Source organism: Penicillium longicatenatum (genome assembly GCF_028827895.1).
Source record: "Penicillium longicatenatum strain IBT 33135 chromosome Unknown contig_6_segment0_segment0, whole genome shotgun sequence".
NCBI classification, from domain to species: Eukaryota; Fungi; Ascomycota; class Eurotiomycetes; order Eurotiales; family Aspergillaceae; genus Penicillium; species Penicillium longicatenatum.
The window spans coordinates 4,956,728-4,973,175 of NW_026643123.1; the positions used below are offsets into that span (position 1 = coordinate 4,956,728).

The window sequence follows — 16,448 nt, forward strand, 5'->3', positions numbered from 1 at the left end:
GAGGTATATAACCGAGACAATGCTGATGGTGAATTCGGAGACAGACCAATGGAAAAAAGGGGGTAATAGATAAATGAAAAGCCGAAAAGAAGAGAAAAGAAGAAGCAGGTGTGAGAATGCTCATCTAGAAGATGTAGTAGGCCTGTGTCAAGGGTAATTCGGTCGCAGGTTCAGCGTCACAGAGCATATCGTCTGCTTCGACAGTCTAGAAGTAGCATTAGTATATAAAAAGGAATGAACCAGGAAACCAGAGAAACAACTTACATAACTCTCCGGATCAACCTTCATCTTAGGCATGGTGTCATTAAACTTCATATCTTTCTTTCCAACGGTTCGGCATCCCTTCACGGCTTCGATTCGTTTCTTAAGACCATATGTCTGGACAATACCTTCATCGATAGAAGCTTGAGAAACGAACATGATCGACGTGCTAGGAACCCGGGCACCAAACATTGGTCGCATGATCATCGGCTCAATGGTCGGAATCGAGGCGTTAGGGTCACCCATCTCTGCCATGACAATCATACCACTCTTAAGAACCTGCACAGGCTTCGTACCAAAATTTCTTGGGTTCCAGAGGACCAGATCGGCAATCTTGCCCACTTCCACACTACCGATCAGATGGCCCATACCCTGTGCTAGGGCAGGGTTGATGGTGTACTTGCTAATGTAACGCTTCACGCGGAAGTTGTCATTGTTGGTACCGGCGTCTTGGGGGAGGGGACCGCGCTGGGTCTTGTTCTTGTGCGCGGTGTGCCAGGTACGCAGGATGACCTCGCCGCAGCGGCCCATGGCTTGCGAGTCGGAGGACATCATACTGATGGCGCCAAGATCGTGGAGAACGTCTTCGGCGGCGATGGTCTCGGCGCGGATACGACTCTCGGCAAACGCGACGTCTTCGGGGATGTTCTTCGACAGGTGGTGGCAGACCATCAGCATATCGAGGTGCTCGTCCAATGTGTTCAGTGTGAAAGGGCGGGTCGGGTTGGTACTGCTGGGCAGGACATAAGGGTGCTCGACGACACTGATGATGTCGGGTGCGTGACCACCACCAGCACCCTCAGTGTGGTATGTGTGAATAGTGCGGCCCTTGAAGGCTTCAACGGTCTGCTCGACGAATCCGGACTCATTCAGAGTGTCGGTGTGGATCATGCACTGCACGTCATACTCATCGCAGAGTGTCAGGCAGTTGTCGATGGCAGCGGGTGTGGAACCCCAATCCTCGTGCAGCTTGAGACCGGCAGCACCCGCCTTAATCTGCTCCTCGATGCTGATCCGTCCGCAGTCATTACCCTTGCCCGTAATACCAATGTTGATGGGCAGGCTATCGCACGCCTGCATCATCTGGCGCAAGTGGTTCGGACCCGGTGTGCAAGTAGTCGCGTTCGATCCAGTACTGGGGCCAGTACCACCACCCAGGAAAGTAGTAATTCCTGAAGCCAAAGCCTCGTCCACCTGCTGTGGGCAGATCAAATGGATGTGCGTATCGAAACCACCAGCGGTGACGATCTTGTTCTCACCGGCAATGACATCGGTGGAAGCACCAACCACCAAATCGGGATGCACACCATCCATCACATCCGGGTTACCGGCCTTTCCAATTCCAACAATCATACCATCCTTGATTCCAATATCAGCCTTGAAGATACCGGTCCAATCGATGATAAGCGCATTCGTGATAACTGTGTCTACGCACTCAGAGGCCGAGCGTCCTGATGCCTGACCCATCCCGTCACGAACCGTCTTACCACCACCGAAAGTACACTCGTCTCCGTGGCTGGTCATATCATTCTCAACCTCCACCCACAAGTCGGTCAAACCGAGGCGCACCAAGTCTCCAGTTGTCGGGCCAAACATACGAGAGTACGCCTCCCGTTCCATTGAGAACCCAGTGATCAACGCGCTATCGGCCATTGGCTCGGGGACGTGCGCGAATCCAGCAACCTGCAGCTTTGTCACAATCTCATCGGCGCGGCTGAGATCAACGGGCCCGTTCGCCAAGAAGTTGCCTCCACGGATAATCTTGTTACCAGCAATTTCCACCAATGTAACAGTCTTGGTATCACCAGGTTCGAACCGAATGGAGGTTCCGGCGGCAATGTCCAACCGAAATCCATATGATCGAACGCGATCAAAGTGTAGTTGCGGGTTCGTTTCAACAAAGTGGTAGTGCGATCCAACCTATTCCCCAAATTGTCAGTCCCCACTCATGCTGAAGAAAAGGAGGGCGGGGGAGATGCATGTCCACCACGCATAAACATACCTGGATTGGTCGATCACCCTTGCTCATAACCTTGAGCTTAATCCGCTTCCGTCCATCATTCAGATGCACCCGCGCGTTCTTCACAGGGATGACCGCGCCAGGCATCTTCTCCGGCAAGAAATCACTAGGATCCGGGTCCGGGAAGGCCTCGGCGGCGGGAACGGGTAGGAAGCTTCCATACAGCGCACGCTCGAGGTCACCCTCATCACTACTGATGGGGTGATGTACGGTGACCAGGTAGGTACCTGATGGGAAAGTTCCTTCGACCTGAAGCTCAACGAGGGTAGCAACAACGGAAGGGAGGACATGACGGCGACCCAGCATGGTCTTTCCGATGGACATCAGATCGGCGACAGAATAATGGCCATCGCGAATAAGCTAATCAATTCATGATGATCTATTAGTCTTGTTTCAAATTGGCAAATTGGCAAATTGCAATGCCATTGGCTGTTGGATTTGTATTGTATGATCCGACAGAGGGGGAATTGGAAAAAAAGTGGGGAAATCGTACCTCGTGCAGGACGGATGAGATCAAGGCCTGCAGCACAAAAGATTAGCGTCGGATACTTCCACATCATATTGGTATTTTGCTATTTTTGAGTATTTTAGGAAGTACATACCACTGATTCGGCATGGTTAAGTCGAACGCCCCGGGCCAGACGCCGTTGGGCCAGGAACCCGAGGTTTGAGATGGTGAGCTTGTCAAGCTATAACCGGATGTCAGTGGAAGGGATCATTGGAGACCATTTTCAAGATGCTTGGCAAAGTAGTACCTCCTTCGGAACAAGCTGCATAGCGCAGGTGGAACCCGAACCTCTTGCTTGGCAGGATGAGGGGACAGGAGAAAAGTTTGACTCCTGATATCAAGATCCCCAGAAGGTTGAGAGAAGACAGAATGTGGGGGACGCGGTATATTTCAAGTCGAATGCCGTGTTGGTGACCTCCGATAACGATGATAAGAGCCAAAACGCTGGCCGATTGGATCCCTACATTCCCCCGTTTTAGTCACGGTTTTGCTAATGGATTTCTGTCAGGACCCAGAGGACCCATTCGGCAGGTTCTTATGAATAATAGTATTGAACATTCGAAATGTTTAATTACTTTTCGATATTAGAATTGCCTGGACTCTGGTAGGTTCATACACTATTTTGACATAACCCTACACGCACTTTTTTCCCAATCGCCCCGCAAAACAAATTTTCGGCAAGTTATAGTGGATTATGCCTATTCCGTACACGTCAAGAAAATTAAAAGAATAATATATGAATTGAAAATTTTGCTGAAAGTAGGAAGAAAAATATTTAAGCCTCGCTCTTGCGCTTCCTGCCCTTGCCCTTGGGAGTCTTGGTCTCTGCAGCGGGAGTCTCTTTAGCCGCGGGCTCCGCCTTTTTGCTGCGGGATCCTCTCTTAGGAGGCGAGGCCTGCTTCACAGCCGACTCGGGAACTTCCTTCTTGGAATCACTGCCACGGCGGCGCTTGGTGCTGCGGGGGAGTCTTCTCCTTGGGAGGAGGTTGAGCGGGAGACGGGGAGGACTCGCGGGATTCTTCTTCCTCATCTTCATCTTCGGAGGAGGAAGAAGAAGTCTCATTATCAGAAGCCTCCTTGGGAGCATCAGCAAAGTCAGCCTGCAGCTGGGTAGCAGCAGGGTCCTGGTCCTCTTCGTTCTTGCCGGCCTTGTACGCGGCCATGTCAGCCTTGTACTTCTCATAGTTTTGTGAGTACAGCTCCTTCCAGATCTATTCGAATGTTAGTCATATGTTTTTAGATTTCCTATCAAGTGAAATGAAATTTGGTTTCTCACCTCCTTCTGCGAAGCAGGCATCTCCTGCCAGCGACGTGTGCCCTCATCAGCAACATCTTTAGGCTTGGCAACATCGCCCAGGTCCGCGGCGATCTTTGCGCGGTTGCTCTGCATGTACAGGAAGTATGGGGTCAGGGCACGCTTGGGTGCATTGGGGTCCACGGGCGCACGCTTGCGCTTCTTGGTGCCAGCCTCAGACTTGGCGCCAGGGCTGCTGGGCCGTTCAAAGTTGCTTAGGTTCAAGCCGGCGGGCACAGCAGGGATGTCAATGGTGGCAGGGCCACCGGTAGCGACACTGTTGGCATGTTCCAGGTAGGCTTTGCTCAGGTCGGCAATGTAAGCTTGGATGGTCATCAACCGCATGAGCACCTATTGGATTGTTAGTGCTGTAATTTTTTTACAATGACATGGTCTCTAGACAAGACGAAACGTGTCACATGGGTATGCTATAGTAAGGTGACACGCATGTAAGAAAGTGAATGGGGGAAAGGCCCTGTCCAGTGTTGGAAGGCAGAATCACACGCGCATGATGTCATGACTGTTGAGAGTGTTGACGCGCAACAGATAAATTAATTATCCGATGATTTTCGAGTACATCAACGCATCGCGATAAATACTTCATGGTTGAAAGAAACAGTCAGGTGCGATAATGCAGGTCAAAAACTTTTGTTGATATGCGACGCGTCGTGGGAAGCGCGAAGTGGATGCATCGGAACATAACAAAGAAGAAAAAAAAGAAATCGAGAAAAAATGAAGAATTGAAAAGATAGCAACGCGAATAATCAGGTGAGAGGGGAAACATACCGCATCCTTAGAAGCATTCAGCTCGTTGAGATTAACTTCAACAGTAGCCTGTTCGGCCTTAGAATCGGAGGGAGACATGGTGATAGGTGATGCCGAGAGTGAGAAGGGGGGAAGGGAAAAAAAGAATTTGGGGGGGGGGAAAGCCTGAAGGAATAGGGGGGCTGAGGGGGTGGGAACGAGGGCTACTAAATAACGCAGGGCTCAAACTTCCTTAAGCCCCCGGCATGTTCGGCCTGTCGCTGCTTTAGGCTTAGGGGGCCTTGCTTCTTGGGAGCTCGGGGCTCAGGCTGGTGTCGCCTCACCTGGTCATGCAGTAACCCGGGCATTGGCTCTAGGCTTGTGACATACCGAACCTACCCATTTGGTTGACTATCCTACATTTATACGTTTTCCACTTATTTAAAGACCTGAATGGATAATAAGTGCTTGATCTATGTGCAATGATTCTTGACACAATATTTGTGAAAGTTGTTCCAAGCGCTCCCCAATGATATATTTCGGTACCCGTCTACCCTCCCCAATGTGCGATGGCTCTGGTTAAACCCTGGCCCCGGGCGGCCAAGGTCGCAGAATAAACCTTGTAACCGGAGGTACCTAGGTATATATACATTGGAGGATTTTGACAATTATTACCCCAAGCGAATTTCATGACATTATGAGAAAAGAAGATATTCCGAAGTATATTTCTAGACCGAAGATGAGAATTCTAAGCAGACAAGTGCAGCTCAGTTAGGAGATACTGCAAGAACAACGCTGATAACGGGAAACACATCAATGTATACAGCTATCGCATGTGATTATGCGCTGGTTCAAAAAATCTACAAGTTATCTAGAACTTGAAAACCTGCTCCTTGTTGTAGCCAAGCTCCTTCAGGATACCCTCGAGCTCGCCTTGGTCCTGGGGGCTGACCTTGGCACCAGAGATGGCCTTGTACAGGCCAGGCGGGCCACAGACGAAGAGCTTGATGTTCTCCTCCTTGGGCTCAGGCAGAACGGTCTTCAACAGCTCCTTGTTAATGAAGCCCTTACCACCGACCCAATCCTTGGGGGGCTGGTCGAGGACGTAGAAGGCGCGGAAGCGCTGGGGGTAGGTGTTCTCCAGCTCTTCGAGCTCCTTCTTCAGTAGGATATCTTCCTCCTTGACATTACCGAAGACCAGGGTAACCTTAGTGCGGTCATCAGGGTTCTTGAAGATATGACGGGCCAGCTGGTACATTGGGGTGATACCAGTACCACCAGCAATCAAAGCGATGTGGTTGTGCTTGTTGGACTCCCAGGGGTACTTGACGATGGGGCCCTTGAAGGCCAGTCTCTGGTCAACAGCCAGGGAGTGGATATGCTCTGACATGGGTCCATTGGGGTAGACCTTGACGACAAGCTCAAGGTAGCCGGGCTGTTCTAAGAGAAGAGTCAGCGTGGGTAAACAATAGCAATGCAGGAATCATACCTTCATCACTGGTCGGGGTGTAGGGGCGAATAGTGAACTTCTCCTTGCCCTCGGGCTTGAAGCGGGTCAACAGAGCAGCTATTATCTGGGGTCAGCACGGAAGTCTTATTGACAGAGATATGAGAAAAGTACTGACAGGCAACGGGAAGACCACCGACAGCCTCCTTATCCTCAAACTCAAAGCGAATCTTCTTAGTGTTGTGGCTCAGGTTCTCAATGGCCCCGACCTTTAGGTCCACCCAGTCCTGGCCGTTGAAGACCTTGGGGCGCTCCTGGGGCTCAGCAACAGCAGAGTTGCTGTAGCGGTAAACCCCAGCGCCGAGACCAGCAAGACCAACCGCAACGTAGATGGGAGTCAAGTTAGACTTCTTAGGAGGAGGGGGAGGAGGGGTGGCCTCGGCAGCCTTGGGAGCAGCCTCCGCGGAGTACTTGCGGATGCTCTGGAAACAGACGGTTAGTTTCGCACGGGTCAAGCAGAAAACTTCTGACGAACCTGCTTCAGGGGCTGCGCACAGCGGAAAGCCTGGCGAGCGAACATATTGGCAGATTAATTGAGGTAATATATGGTTCAATGAAAGGAAGGGGGAGTGTAAGGAGAGTGAAGGTTAAAAGAGGGAAGAAATCGGATGCGGAAAGCGGACAGCGTTGCTCGGCTCCCCAACACATGACGCAATTGGGGTTCCTGCAGTGCTGGGATTAACGATATTTAGCCATATTGCGTAACCGCACATTGGTGGAGACCAAGGTACCCAATTTTCTGAGTAAACCCGAGCTTTTCTGGTTTGCTTAGAAGAATATATCCGAAATACGACACACAGGCTGTTGCGGTTGGCCCGGCGCGGAGGGGGCTTCGGGTACGGGCTCAGGCACGCCCGAATCCCCGACGGATTACTGTTGTGGCGCCCCGGAATGATAGCCAGGCCCGTAGGATCACTCTGCGCCTACTTCTCTATCGGCTTAGTTCTAGCTAAGACCATGAGTGAATCTAGATCTGCGGCCCGTCACACTATCTTTAGCACTGAATAAAATAGCACAGACCATCTGAACTCGAGAGTACCTGGTTCATATTTTGTTCCCTGTGAAGACTATAGGAATTGGAACAGTTCTGAATTACACTCTGATTGTCCACTATGTCTCCATAGCGACAACCAAATATCTTGTCTATCTTTGTAGATTATTCCAGCGGAAAATCTAAGATCAATGCAGAAGGTCTACAAAGGACAGATGCAGAACGTGAACCCGATATTTTTGAAATTTAACCTCAGATGCCACTATACGGGGCTAGAGACATCTCCCCATTACTGGGTACAAACAGGCCGTAGCCGCGCGGCCAATATCTTTCATGCATGCTATGGCCGTAACGCAGTTATTCATCCACACTCCTTTCCCAAACCCAAAAACATCACATTTAAGCAAAGGTAGAGGGGCGAGAGTAGGCAAACAGCTTCTTGCCAGGGTTGGCAGAGCGGTGGGGCAGGGGGAACTTGACGTTCTTGCTGAGGAGCTGCTTGATGTAGGGGCGACGGATGCTGTCGGCATCGGTGATCTCAACGACCTTGAGGACCTGTGGGGTTGTTAGAAAAGATGCGCAAGAACTAGGAGTGATTCGAAACGTACGTGGATGGAACCGAAGCGGGCACGGTGACGGGCAGCCATGTCCTGGTAAAGGGCATCGACGGCGTCGGTGCGGCTCATCTCGCGGAACTCCTTGTACATGTTGTGGGTACCGGAGCGCGAGTCGTAGCGGAGCCAGATACCGAAGTTCTTGACCTTGAGGGGGCGCTTCTCGGCGATCTAAAAAGAAATCAGCAGTTGTTCCCTTGGTTCTGGGGGAAGAATTTTATACATACCACGTTCAAGCTGACGATCTCACCGTTGGCCTTCTTCAGCTTGCGGAGCTGAGCAAGGAAGTACCAGAACCGGGACTTAGCGACAACGGTGTTGGGCGCAAAGATGCGCATGCGGTACAGCTTGGGCGTGGGGTTCGCCTCGGTGGGCAGGTGACGCCCGATAACCTGGTACTCAGTAAGACGCCCTGTGGTGAATTCGTCAGTCATGACTCTTGGAATTGTGTGCGCTCAGCAATTCTCCTCGGACGGTATAGCGATTTGCGATGGTGGTTGGCGATTATTCCTGCAGGCGACGAGGGGGAGGTTGGTTTGGTCGTTGTTGAAAATTTCAAGATCGGTACTCCAGCGGATCTTTCTCGTTGAATTCCTGTCGACCCCATCAAATAAATCCTCCGCAATGATGTCGCCAATCCATCGAATGTTTTTCTTATTGTTTCGAGACCCTTTGTGTCATTGTTGAAAAGATTGCCGCTCCGCCTGATATATCGTCGAACCGATCGCACACACCGTAACCATCTCGAGAAGAATGCTGGAAAATCGAAAAAAGTGACACGTACCCATCTGGAAAATAGAATGTTAGCAATGACTTCGTCGGGGGTGAATATGGGGGTGTACTGACTGTGATTGTCGCTGTGGTGGTTGAGTCGTTAGTGTGCCGGGGAAGAGGAAATCAGGAAGTGTGTTGCATTGTGCTTAGGGCTATCGCCCTTCGGTTAAGCGAGTGGATCACATCGGATTCGTACTAGTCCCAGATAGGAAGTACTGTAACGGGGTTCATTCAGCCACAGTCTCCCGCCACATTCACTGCACCGCCACAGCCTCCCCACTCCAAAGAGATGACTAAGCCACGGTTGGAATCGTGACTTTGGTGAAGCTCATCCAGTGTTACTTGATACGCGATACAATACGTTCCACGACTTTCTTCTTTGTTCAATTATCCTAGAAGGAGGGGCAGCGCTCATCATGAGCACCCTTGCAGCTGAATTTCGAAACGCCTACATCCATGGGTCGGGTCCTGGTCTCGCGGCAGTATTCACTCCAATTGCGACTACGAATAGCCCTCATCGCTTGAGCTCGTTCTACGAATTCACTAATGCCCAATACCTCACACAAGACCTCGCTTCCTCCTTATTTCACGGGAAAGGCCTGAAGGTATCGAAAGCCGAACAAAATGCTTGGGTCAATGTTTTTGCCGCGTACTGGGAGGCAGTGGGGGAGGTTTTGAAGTGCGAAGATCGTCATTCCGAGGCTAGCGCAGCGGCTTTGTTCAAAGCCTGGAAGAAGGTTGCCATGGCACTTAACAAAGGATATACGGACGCCAATATTCCTGCCTGGACACTGCCGTGCATGTACACCGTCGGCAAGTTCTTACGCACCTTTGCGATCAAGGCCGACAACGAGGCAGCCTCCCAGAGTTCGACCGCATTTGGAGTCTTGGATGATGTAGCTGCTGATGTTGAGAAGAATGCCTACTTGGAAGATGGAGCTCGAATAATCAATCGCATGTTTACCTTATGTCTGACAGACCGGTGAGTATTGGCTACCAATGGTGATGGGTTTGGGCGCTAATAAGATATAGTGCTCCTATTGAAGACTCTCGGAAGTGGGGGATCTATAATATCACCAGTCTACTATTCAAGACTTACTTCAAGGTTTGTACATGTACCCTAGTACCGCTAGTCGTCCTTTAACTGGGTCTAGATCAACTCGGTTGGCCTCACCAAGAATCTGCTGCGTGCGATCAATGCCCAGTCGCATGAACTACCGCCATTGGAATCGTTTCCAAAGTCTCATATCGTCACATTTGAATACTACATCGGTGTCATTCACTTCCTCGATGAAAATTACACGGAGGTCTGTGGGGTACTTCGGTGATGAGATGCGTTCAGCTGGTTAACATTCTGCAGGCTGAAAAACATCTGTCTACTGCTTGGCGCATGTGTCACCGGCAAGCGCTTAAAAATTGCGAGTAAGTTGATCTAGATGATCTTGTTTAGTCCCTACTCACCGACCTAATAGGCTGATTCTCATGTATTTGATCCCCTGCCATTTGGTAACGACTCATACACTCCCCAGCCAACAACTCCTTGCTCCCTTCCCACAACTCGAGTTGTTCTTCCGCCCTCTATCGAATTGCATTCGGAAAGGCGACCTTGTGGGCTTTGACGCAGCCATGGCCGCTGGTGAAGAGGAGTTTGTGAAAAGACGCATTTATTTGCCTCTAGAGCGGGGGCGTGACATTGCCCTTCGCAATCTGTTCCGAAAGGTCTTCATCGCTGGTGGCTTTGAAGAGCCCAAAGAGGGCCAGCCGCCTATTCGACGAACCCGGGTACCCGTCGTCGAATTTGCCGCTGCATTGCGGATCGGGACCCACGCAACGGGTCGGTCCCGAGTTGATATCGATGAGGTGGAGTGTTTACTCTCCAACCTTATCTACAAGGTTCGTGCTAGCTCAAGATCTTGATGGATCGTGCTTACTGACAACTACCAAAGGGTCTCATGAAGGGCTACATTGCCCGCGAGAGAGGCTTTGTCGTGCTAAGCAAGAACAATGCCGCCTTCCCCGGAACTGGGGTCTAAGGTAGGCGAAAAAACCGAATATGCCACACTAATACTACATATGTTCTTGTCAGTTAAGGCATAGCAAAGGCTGCAAGATGAATGAGCAGCAAACCCGAGTTGCATTGGTCTGGTACCAACTATTATTACGAGCTACTATGAATAAGAGTTTGCATAGAACAAAACACTTAACAGCCTTCAATTTGCCTCATTCTCGAACCTGCATTATTGGTACATGGGTATAAAATACAAAAACACACCTGCGAAGTACAGCTAAAAAAGAAACCCAGCAAATACCACCCCAGCCCAAGAGTACATTGTCGTCCTTGTCTCCAACTCGCCCAGGTCGTAGTCAATACACCTTTAATCAAATATTATAAAAGAGAAAACCAGCCAAAATACCAGCCTCAATCACTCTTTTGCTGCAGCAGAACTACAAACCGACAAAGCCGGGAAAACATCATCCTAAAACTCGTTAGCCACAGTGTCCAATCACCAAGCAACGAGTATTCAACCAAGCTCGGCAGCATATAGATAGGGAACATACCATATGATTACACATAGCAACAAACAAATCAAAAAACAGCTTCCCGCCTCTTTCCATCTCCATCTGCATAGTTCCACTACGCTTAAACGTCCCCCGACACCGAATAATCAGTGCAAGGTAATGCGCCCGCAGCTTCGATTCTGTATCGGGCGTATTCGCATATGCGTACCGCGCACTCGCAAGGATAGTATTGACCGTGATACCGGAATGCAGACCCTGCTTGCGGAGCGCTAGTCGTTGGAGAGCAGGAAGATTGAATTTCTCGGCAGCACAGCTGAAATTGAGAATTAGTTTTTGAGTTGCGTGCGTGATTGAATCTGGGACTTACTATACCGCCGTATCCCGCAAAATCACTTCACCAGCTCCGGCGTGGAACAGAGTTGCGCCTGCGCTTGTTGCTTCGTCGTTGTCTTTATCACTTTCGTCTCCTTCCTCGAGTTCCCATGTCCTGCGTCGCGCGTTGTGGCGCAATCGGGGGTAATAATCGCCTTTGTAGAGGTACTCTAGGACGCAGGAGAAGACTTCGGGTTGTTCATCAGGGAGATTGACTCGTTTACCTGGGGATTGGATGTGTGGCTGTGAGCGGGAGGGTGGGGATGGGGTTTGCGATTGACAGCGCTCGGCGAAGAAGGGCGATGCGGAGAGGATAGCTTCGTGTGCTGCGAAGAGACGTTTCTCTGCGCCGACGTGGATGAGGACGATGGGAGATGTTGATGGGGTCGGGGAACTGTTTGATTGTCATGTTAAATTAAGGGATTGGAACACGCAGATGATCATATTGCTGAATCCAATGCTAAGAAATGGGGAAAAGTACTTACGATACGTCTGGTGGACACGCCGGCCTTCGCCGCGAGTCTATCTCTATGCGCCTGGAGCTGCTGGAGCTGGAACTATCTCTGATATTCCGTCTCGGTCTGCTCATGGACGCCTTCGTCGCTCGATAGCGTGTGAAGGCGTCCGAAGGAGTCTGGGGATTTCTTTTGGAGAGCATATTGCGGAAATAAGATTTGATTCTAATGGGACAGCTGTATTGAACGAAGACCGTATGATGCGCCAGCCTGATTCAAAGGCAGAATTTGAATCAGGGGCTACAAGCTCTATTTATACGCGAGCACAACTTACCCGGGTAATTCCCCTGGGCAAATTTGTAAACCTGGACTTGGTCACGAATGTACATGACGGGATCTGGACGGGGAAGTTGTGACTTAAATATGGGTCTGACAGGGCCAATATTACCCGAATTGGAGCTTTCAGGACGTTCCGACGCGTCATGACGGGGTTCAAACGCGTAAAAGGGGAGTGGGGAGTCACCAAATGAGCGCGTGGTCACGGGATGACGAGGGCCAATGAGGAGGTGATTTGCTGGTGAAAGTGGAGACGTGGGAAATTAGTGAAATCTGAATAGACCAGTCCAATTACTGTTCCCCTATTCCAGTTTTCATGTTTGAGGGATTATCTACGTGGTGAGAAAGGTCGTGTGACAGTCTATGAGTGACTAGGCGGATTTTGTTGACTCAACGTATGAATCATAAGTTGAGCTGAGAATACATGTGGAAGGCGGTATGTTATACCCTTCGTCTCTTCAAATGGACCTGACACAACACCTTCCAAGGTTGCGCTTTGAAACGGGAAGATGCAGGAATATGTACGGAGTACACAGACTAACTCGGTCTCTCACATTCGAGTAGAGTTCCACTCTGCAGCTGAAGACAGGGTTCTACGACAATTGGTTCGGAGGCTCAAAGTATAAAAACGGGTGGTATTCTTTCTTCTGAGGTATCTATGCCTTCAGAAAAGACGCCCAGGTATGTGTGGTAAAGCACACCTGGGTGAGGTTATCCACGCCCGTACAGCTAACCCTGAAGTCAGCCTGTAATTATTGTGTATGCAAGCCTTAGTAGCCCCTTGTCGTAAATGAGCCCCTAACCACGATCTAGATGAAGAATAAGTACGTAGAAATGGGACAACATATGATGCTTATTTGAGGTCAGTTGATACTATTGAGCCACAAAAAGATTGATACGTTGATCAAGATGACCGACACGATATAAAATGAATGACATTCAAGCTTGAGGCCACTAACCCCATTTTCACTCAATGATACCCATTTCCCTGCTATCGAGGTCAAATCTCAATTTCAGGACAGAGGTCGGTTCTTCAGTTTCAAAGAGCGTAGGGGCTGGCTTCACCGACTTGAGGTACGCCCAGATTCTAGAATATGCCAGACACCAGTAATGCGATGGCGAGGGAAATGATGGCGCACATCAATAAGAGTAAGACGACGGCACAAATAGTAGCCGCCTTCTCCCGCTTCTCGCAGATAGTAAGGGAAGATACTTGGGCCTCAAAATCTCCAGTTATCTTGAACCGCCATTGCCTGCCGAGGTATGCAGGTTCAGGCAATGAAATCTTCATGTGCATAGTGTCTTTCATTATTGAAAATATTGCTGTCGGGTGAATTGTGATGTTAACTGAAAAGCACAGAGTGGAAGAGAAAACAATGAGAAGAAAGGGAGGGGTGAGTGAGGTATACTTGGACTTAAACCCCTAATTAGTATTAGTATCAAGAAAAGTGATATACATATTGGAGATCATGATCGCTAAGTTAGTCTTAGTCCTTATGGGCGGCGACTATTTTAGCCAACTCTGATCAACGGTTATCACTACCCGTCATTACCCTGTGGACCGATCATCGCGCTAGTCTTCCTGAGTATATGGTCCCTACTGCTGAGCTCTTTGCTGAACTCGCCACCTACGGCCGCAAAACCTACACTTGGCACTCCTATTCCGTCAATGACGTGTGCTATGGGCTGGGCCCTGCTTCTTTAAATTGGGTGATGAAATTGCAGAGTGATGACAAACACCGTCCGCTGCCGTGATGCAGGAAAGCTGCGCGGTTTTTTATCCACTCTCTTGTTGTATGTAATTCTCTAGTACAACCGACGCAACGAAATGATAATCACAATCATTTTATCAATTAATCCCGACCCAGTTCTAATATCAGATACATCAAACGCCTACGCCGTGAGCAACAGGGTAAGTGGTCACCATAAGAGCATCTGAAACAATGGCCCCCCACAAACCCTGGTCCTACCGCGGTTGCTTATGTGCGAGCACAAATCTCAGTCTTCTCAAAGGATACATGACAACGCCAGCAGCTGGCAATTTAAATGTGCCTGTCTTTATCGCAAGCTTTCAGCGAGGCCATCATTCTAAATATATATATGGAGCTAGGATTGATGCGCTATGCAAAGGCCAAGGTGTGTAGGCTATGAGCTACGGTTAGGACCATAGATAAAAAAAAAATACAGTAAGTCATTTCCACTTTAACGCCTATCCCTAAACGCTAGTGACATATCAAAGAGAATTTCCGGACACCTGGCGCCGCTGACATCAAAACAATATCGAGACCTTCAAAGTCCGCTACAGGAATATCTTTCGGGCATCCTTGGGGTGACTCTCATTGGGGCAGTAGGGACACTTGAAACGGTTGCTCTTGCTGAGTCTGTGAAGGGACTCCTCGGCGATGACATGCCCGCATGGCATCATCATGGGTGGGTTCTCGTCAGTCGCTTGTTCCTTTGAGACAGGGCAGACGAAGATTGAATGGAAGAGGTACGAGGGTGGCAATGGGATTTCGACCTAGGCACATGTAAGTACGAGAGTTATGGTGATAAGATGGAAGAGGGCGCACGTACTGGAAGCTCATTCTCACTGGTCCACTCGGTGCGCTTGGCCTTCATGATAGTCTGTAACTTCAGAAGCGTGGGGAGCGCAATGGCACCAGCGGTGGCAGCCACATAGAGCGGGGAGTCAGCAGACAATCCCAACAGGGAGCAAAACTCGCGAGTAAAGAACTGGGCCACATCATCCCAAGCAGAGGGATTGTTGAAAATGGTCGAGTATGGTGAGCCCTGGAGGTTCGGGCAGAAGGCCATGGCACCCATCAGTTGCTGAACCTCCCGCAGGTAACGGGGCATGAAAGCTTGGAATTCCTGTTGGGCATACCGGACGGCCGCCTGCCAGTTGCGAACGTCTTGCGCGTGGGACTTGCCGTGGAAAAGCCACACAAACTGCAGGCGAGACAATTCAAACTCTAGATTGCTTCCACGGGCCTCAAGAGCTTCACGGTTCTCTCGAGACCATTCAATTGCGGGAAGGAGATTCTTTTTTTCTTTCATTTCGTGGAGAATGTAGTACATGGAAGCAAACTGTTTCCGGATTTCGCTGGAGGGGACCTCATCGATGTCAAGTAGACTAGGAGCAGGTTTGGGGGAGAGGGGGGATGAATCGGGATTATCCATGGCCTTTTGGTCTGCAATCTCAGCAAGAAAGGTTGCGGCAACCGAAAATTGCCCTTCACGGAGGAGGTGCATTGCAATCGCACGGTTGATTAAATTCTCTTGTTGCGAGAGAGCGTCATGTTCTGTGGTAGGGAGGGGTCGATCTTTGAATAGCTGAGAGAACAAGTTTGGATGTATTAGAGTGGGAAGTTTGCGATGCTTGAGCTGAAATGCATTACCTTATCGAGAGACTTGGTGTACTTGTTCAAGCCGCTGTGGGTTTCCTTCAGATTGTCATTGATGGAGTCAAATGACGACTTAACCGGGTTCTGAAGTTTAGCCAGGGTAATAGCTGCTTGGTTTGGATCTACAAAGAGGGTCAGTTCACGGTCAGCCCAGCGACAATATGCGAGTCGTAGACTCTCATGGATGCTACATGGGCATGCGGAACTAACCAGAAGCTATAGTGTCCCGGGCTGACTGAAGTAACTCGATCGTGGAATCCACACTTTTTAGGCCGTGAGAAGCCTTCAACCTCTTCAGAAGCCTGTCATGCTCCTTTTGCACAAGCTCCATGATGTTTGATGGGTGGGTACTCAATGCGGAGTTGAGTGAGATTACCGCCCGAATCCAGCGGAGGCCATATGCAAGTTGAGATCGGAGGGGCTTGCTTAAGATGCAGTTTTAAAGCCCCAGATATCCAAATTTTATAGCACGCGTGTTCCTGGTGCAGGTCCAGGGAAGTAGAACAATAACCAGTTGAGAAGCGATCACGAGAGTGGGACGTTGGTGATGTTGGATCATTTCCGGGTGATCGACGCCATAGGCACGTGACCCGATCGAGCAGTCGACTGATGCTGTTTACAGCGGGGTGATACGGGCCCCTGGGTAAC

The 16,448-nt window shown here is 49.9% G+C and overlaps 8 protein-coding genes across 8 annotated transcripts; 2 read left to right on the forward strand and 6 right to left on the reverse strand.

Annotated features, from left to right (window-relative positions):
• Positions 1–124: 124 nt before the first annotated feature.
• Positions 125–3,057, reverse strand: N7484_010049 (urease Ure; the record flags this gene model as incomplete). The annotated part of the gene is made up of 6 exons (XM_057120436.1): positions 125–205; positions 265–2,181; positions 2,264–2,641; positions 2,775–2,801; positions 2,884–2,970; positions 3,037–3,057. 6 exons carry the CDS (start codon positions 3,055–3,057, stop codon positions 125–127), a joined length of 2,511 nt encoding a protein of 836 aa, XP_056969991.1.
• A 664-nt stretch (positions 3,058–3,721) lies between these two features.
• On the reverse strand, positions 3,722–4,947 carry N7484_010050 (uncharacterized protein; the record flags this gene model as incomplete). The annotated part of the gene is made up of 3 exons (XM_057120437.1): positions 3,722–4,000; positions 4,066–4,434; positions 4,870–4,947. 3 exons carry the CDS (start codon positions 4,945–4,947, stop codon positions 3,722–3,724), a joined length of 726 nt encoding a protein of 241 aa, XP_056969992.1.
• A 751-nt stretch (positions 4,948–5,698) lies between these two features.
• N7484_010051 (cytochrome b5 reductase family protein) lies at positions 5,699–6,854 on the reverse strand (the record flags this gene model as incomplete). The annotated part of the gene is made up of 4 exons (XM_057120438.1): positions 5,699–6,267; positions 6,317–6,394; positions 6,453–6,756; positions 6,810–6,854. 4 exons carry the CDS (start codon positions 6,852–6,854, stop codon positions 5,699–5,701), a joined length of 996 nt encoding a protein of 331 aa, XP_056969993.1.
• An 870-nt stretch (positions 6,855–7,724) lies between these two features.
• On the reverse strand, positions 7,725–8,373 carry N7484_010052 (60S ribosomal protein eL20; the record flags this gene model as incomplete). Its single annotated transcript, XM_057120439.1, has 3 exons — positions 7,725–7,880; positions 7,934–8,110; positions 8,167–8,373. 3 exons carry the CDS (start codon positions 8,371–8,373, stop codon positions 7,725–7,727), a joined length of 540 nt encoding a protein of 179 aa, XP_056969994.1.
• Positions 8,374–9,129: 756 nt separating this feature from the next.
• csn12 lies at positions 9,130–10,746 on the forward strand (the record flags this gene model as incomplete). The annotated part of the gene is made up of 6 exons (XM_057120440.1): positions 9,130–9,695; positions 9,746–9,818; positions 9,868–10,020; positions 10,074–10,135; positions 10,186–10,606; positions 10,660–10,746. 6 exons carry the CDS (start codon positions 9,130–9,132, stop codon positions 10,744–10,746), a joined length of 1,362 nt encoding a protein of 453 aa, XP_056969995.1.
• Positions 10,747–11,136: 390 nt separating this feature from the next.
• On the reverse strand, positions 11,137–12,263 carry N7484_010054 (BTB/POZ domain-containing protein; the record flags this gene model as incomplete). Its single annotated transcript, XM_057120441.1, has 4 exons — positions 11,137–11,190; positions 11,273–11,546; positions 11,601–11,999; positions 12,091–12,263. 4 exons carry the CDS (start codon positions 12,261–12,263, stop codon positions 11,137–11,139), a joined length of 900 nt encoding a protein of 299 aa, XP_056969996.1.
• A 1,509-nt stretch (positions 12,264–13,772) lies between these two features.
• Positions 13,773–14,151, forward strand: N7484_010055 (uncharacterized protein; the record flags this gene model as incomplete). The annotated part of the gene is made up of 2 exons (XM_057120442.1): positions 13,773–13,790; positions 13,888–14,151. 2 exons carry the CDS (start codon positions 13,773–13,775, stop codon positions 14,149–14,151), a joined length of 282 nt encoding a protein of 93 aa, XP_056969997.1.
• Positions 14,152–14,695: 544 nt separating this feature from the next.
• Positions 14,696–16,131, reverse strand: N7484_010056 (ubiquitin-protein ligase RMD5; the record flags this gene model as incomplete). The annotated part of the gene is made up of 4 exons (XM_057120443.1): positions 14,696–14,914; positions 14,971–15,729; positions 15,795–15,922; positions 16,011–16,131. The coding sequence occupies 4 exons, from the start codon at positions 16,129–16,131 to the stop codon at positions 14,696–14,698; spliced, it is 1,227 nt and encodes a 408-aa protein (XP_056969998.1).
• Positions 16,132–16,448: the final 317 nt, after the last annotated feature.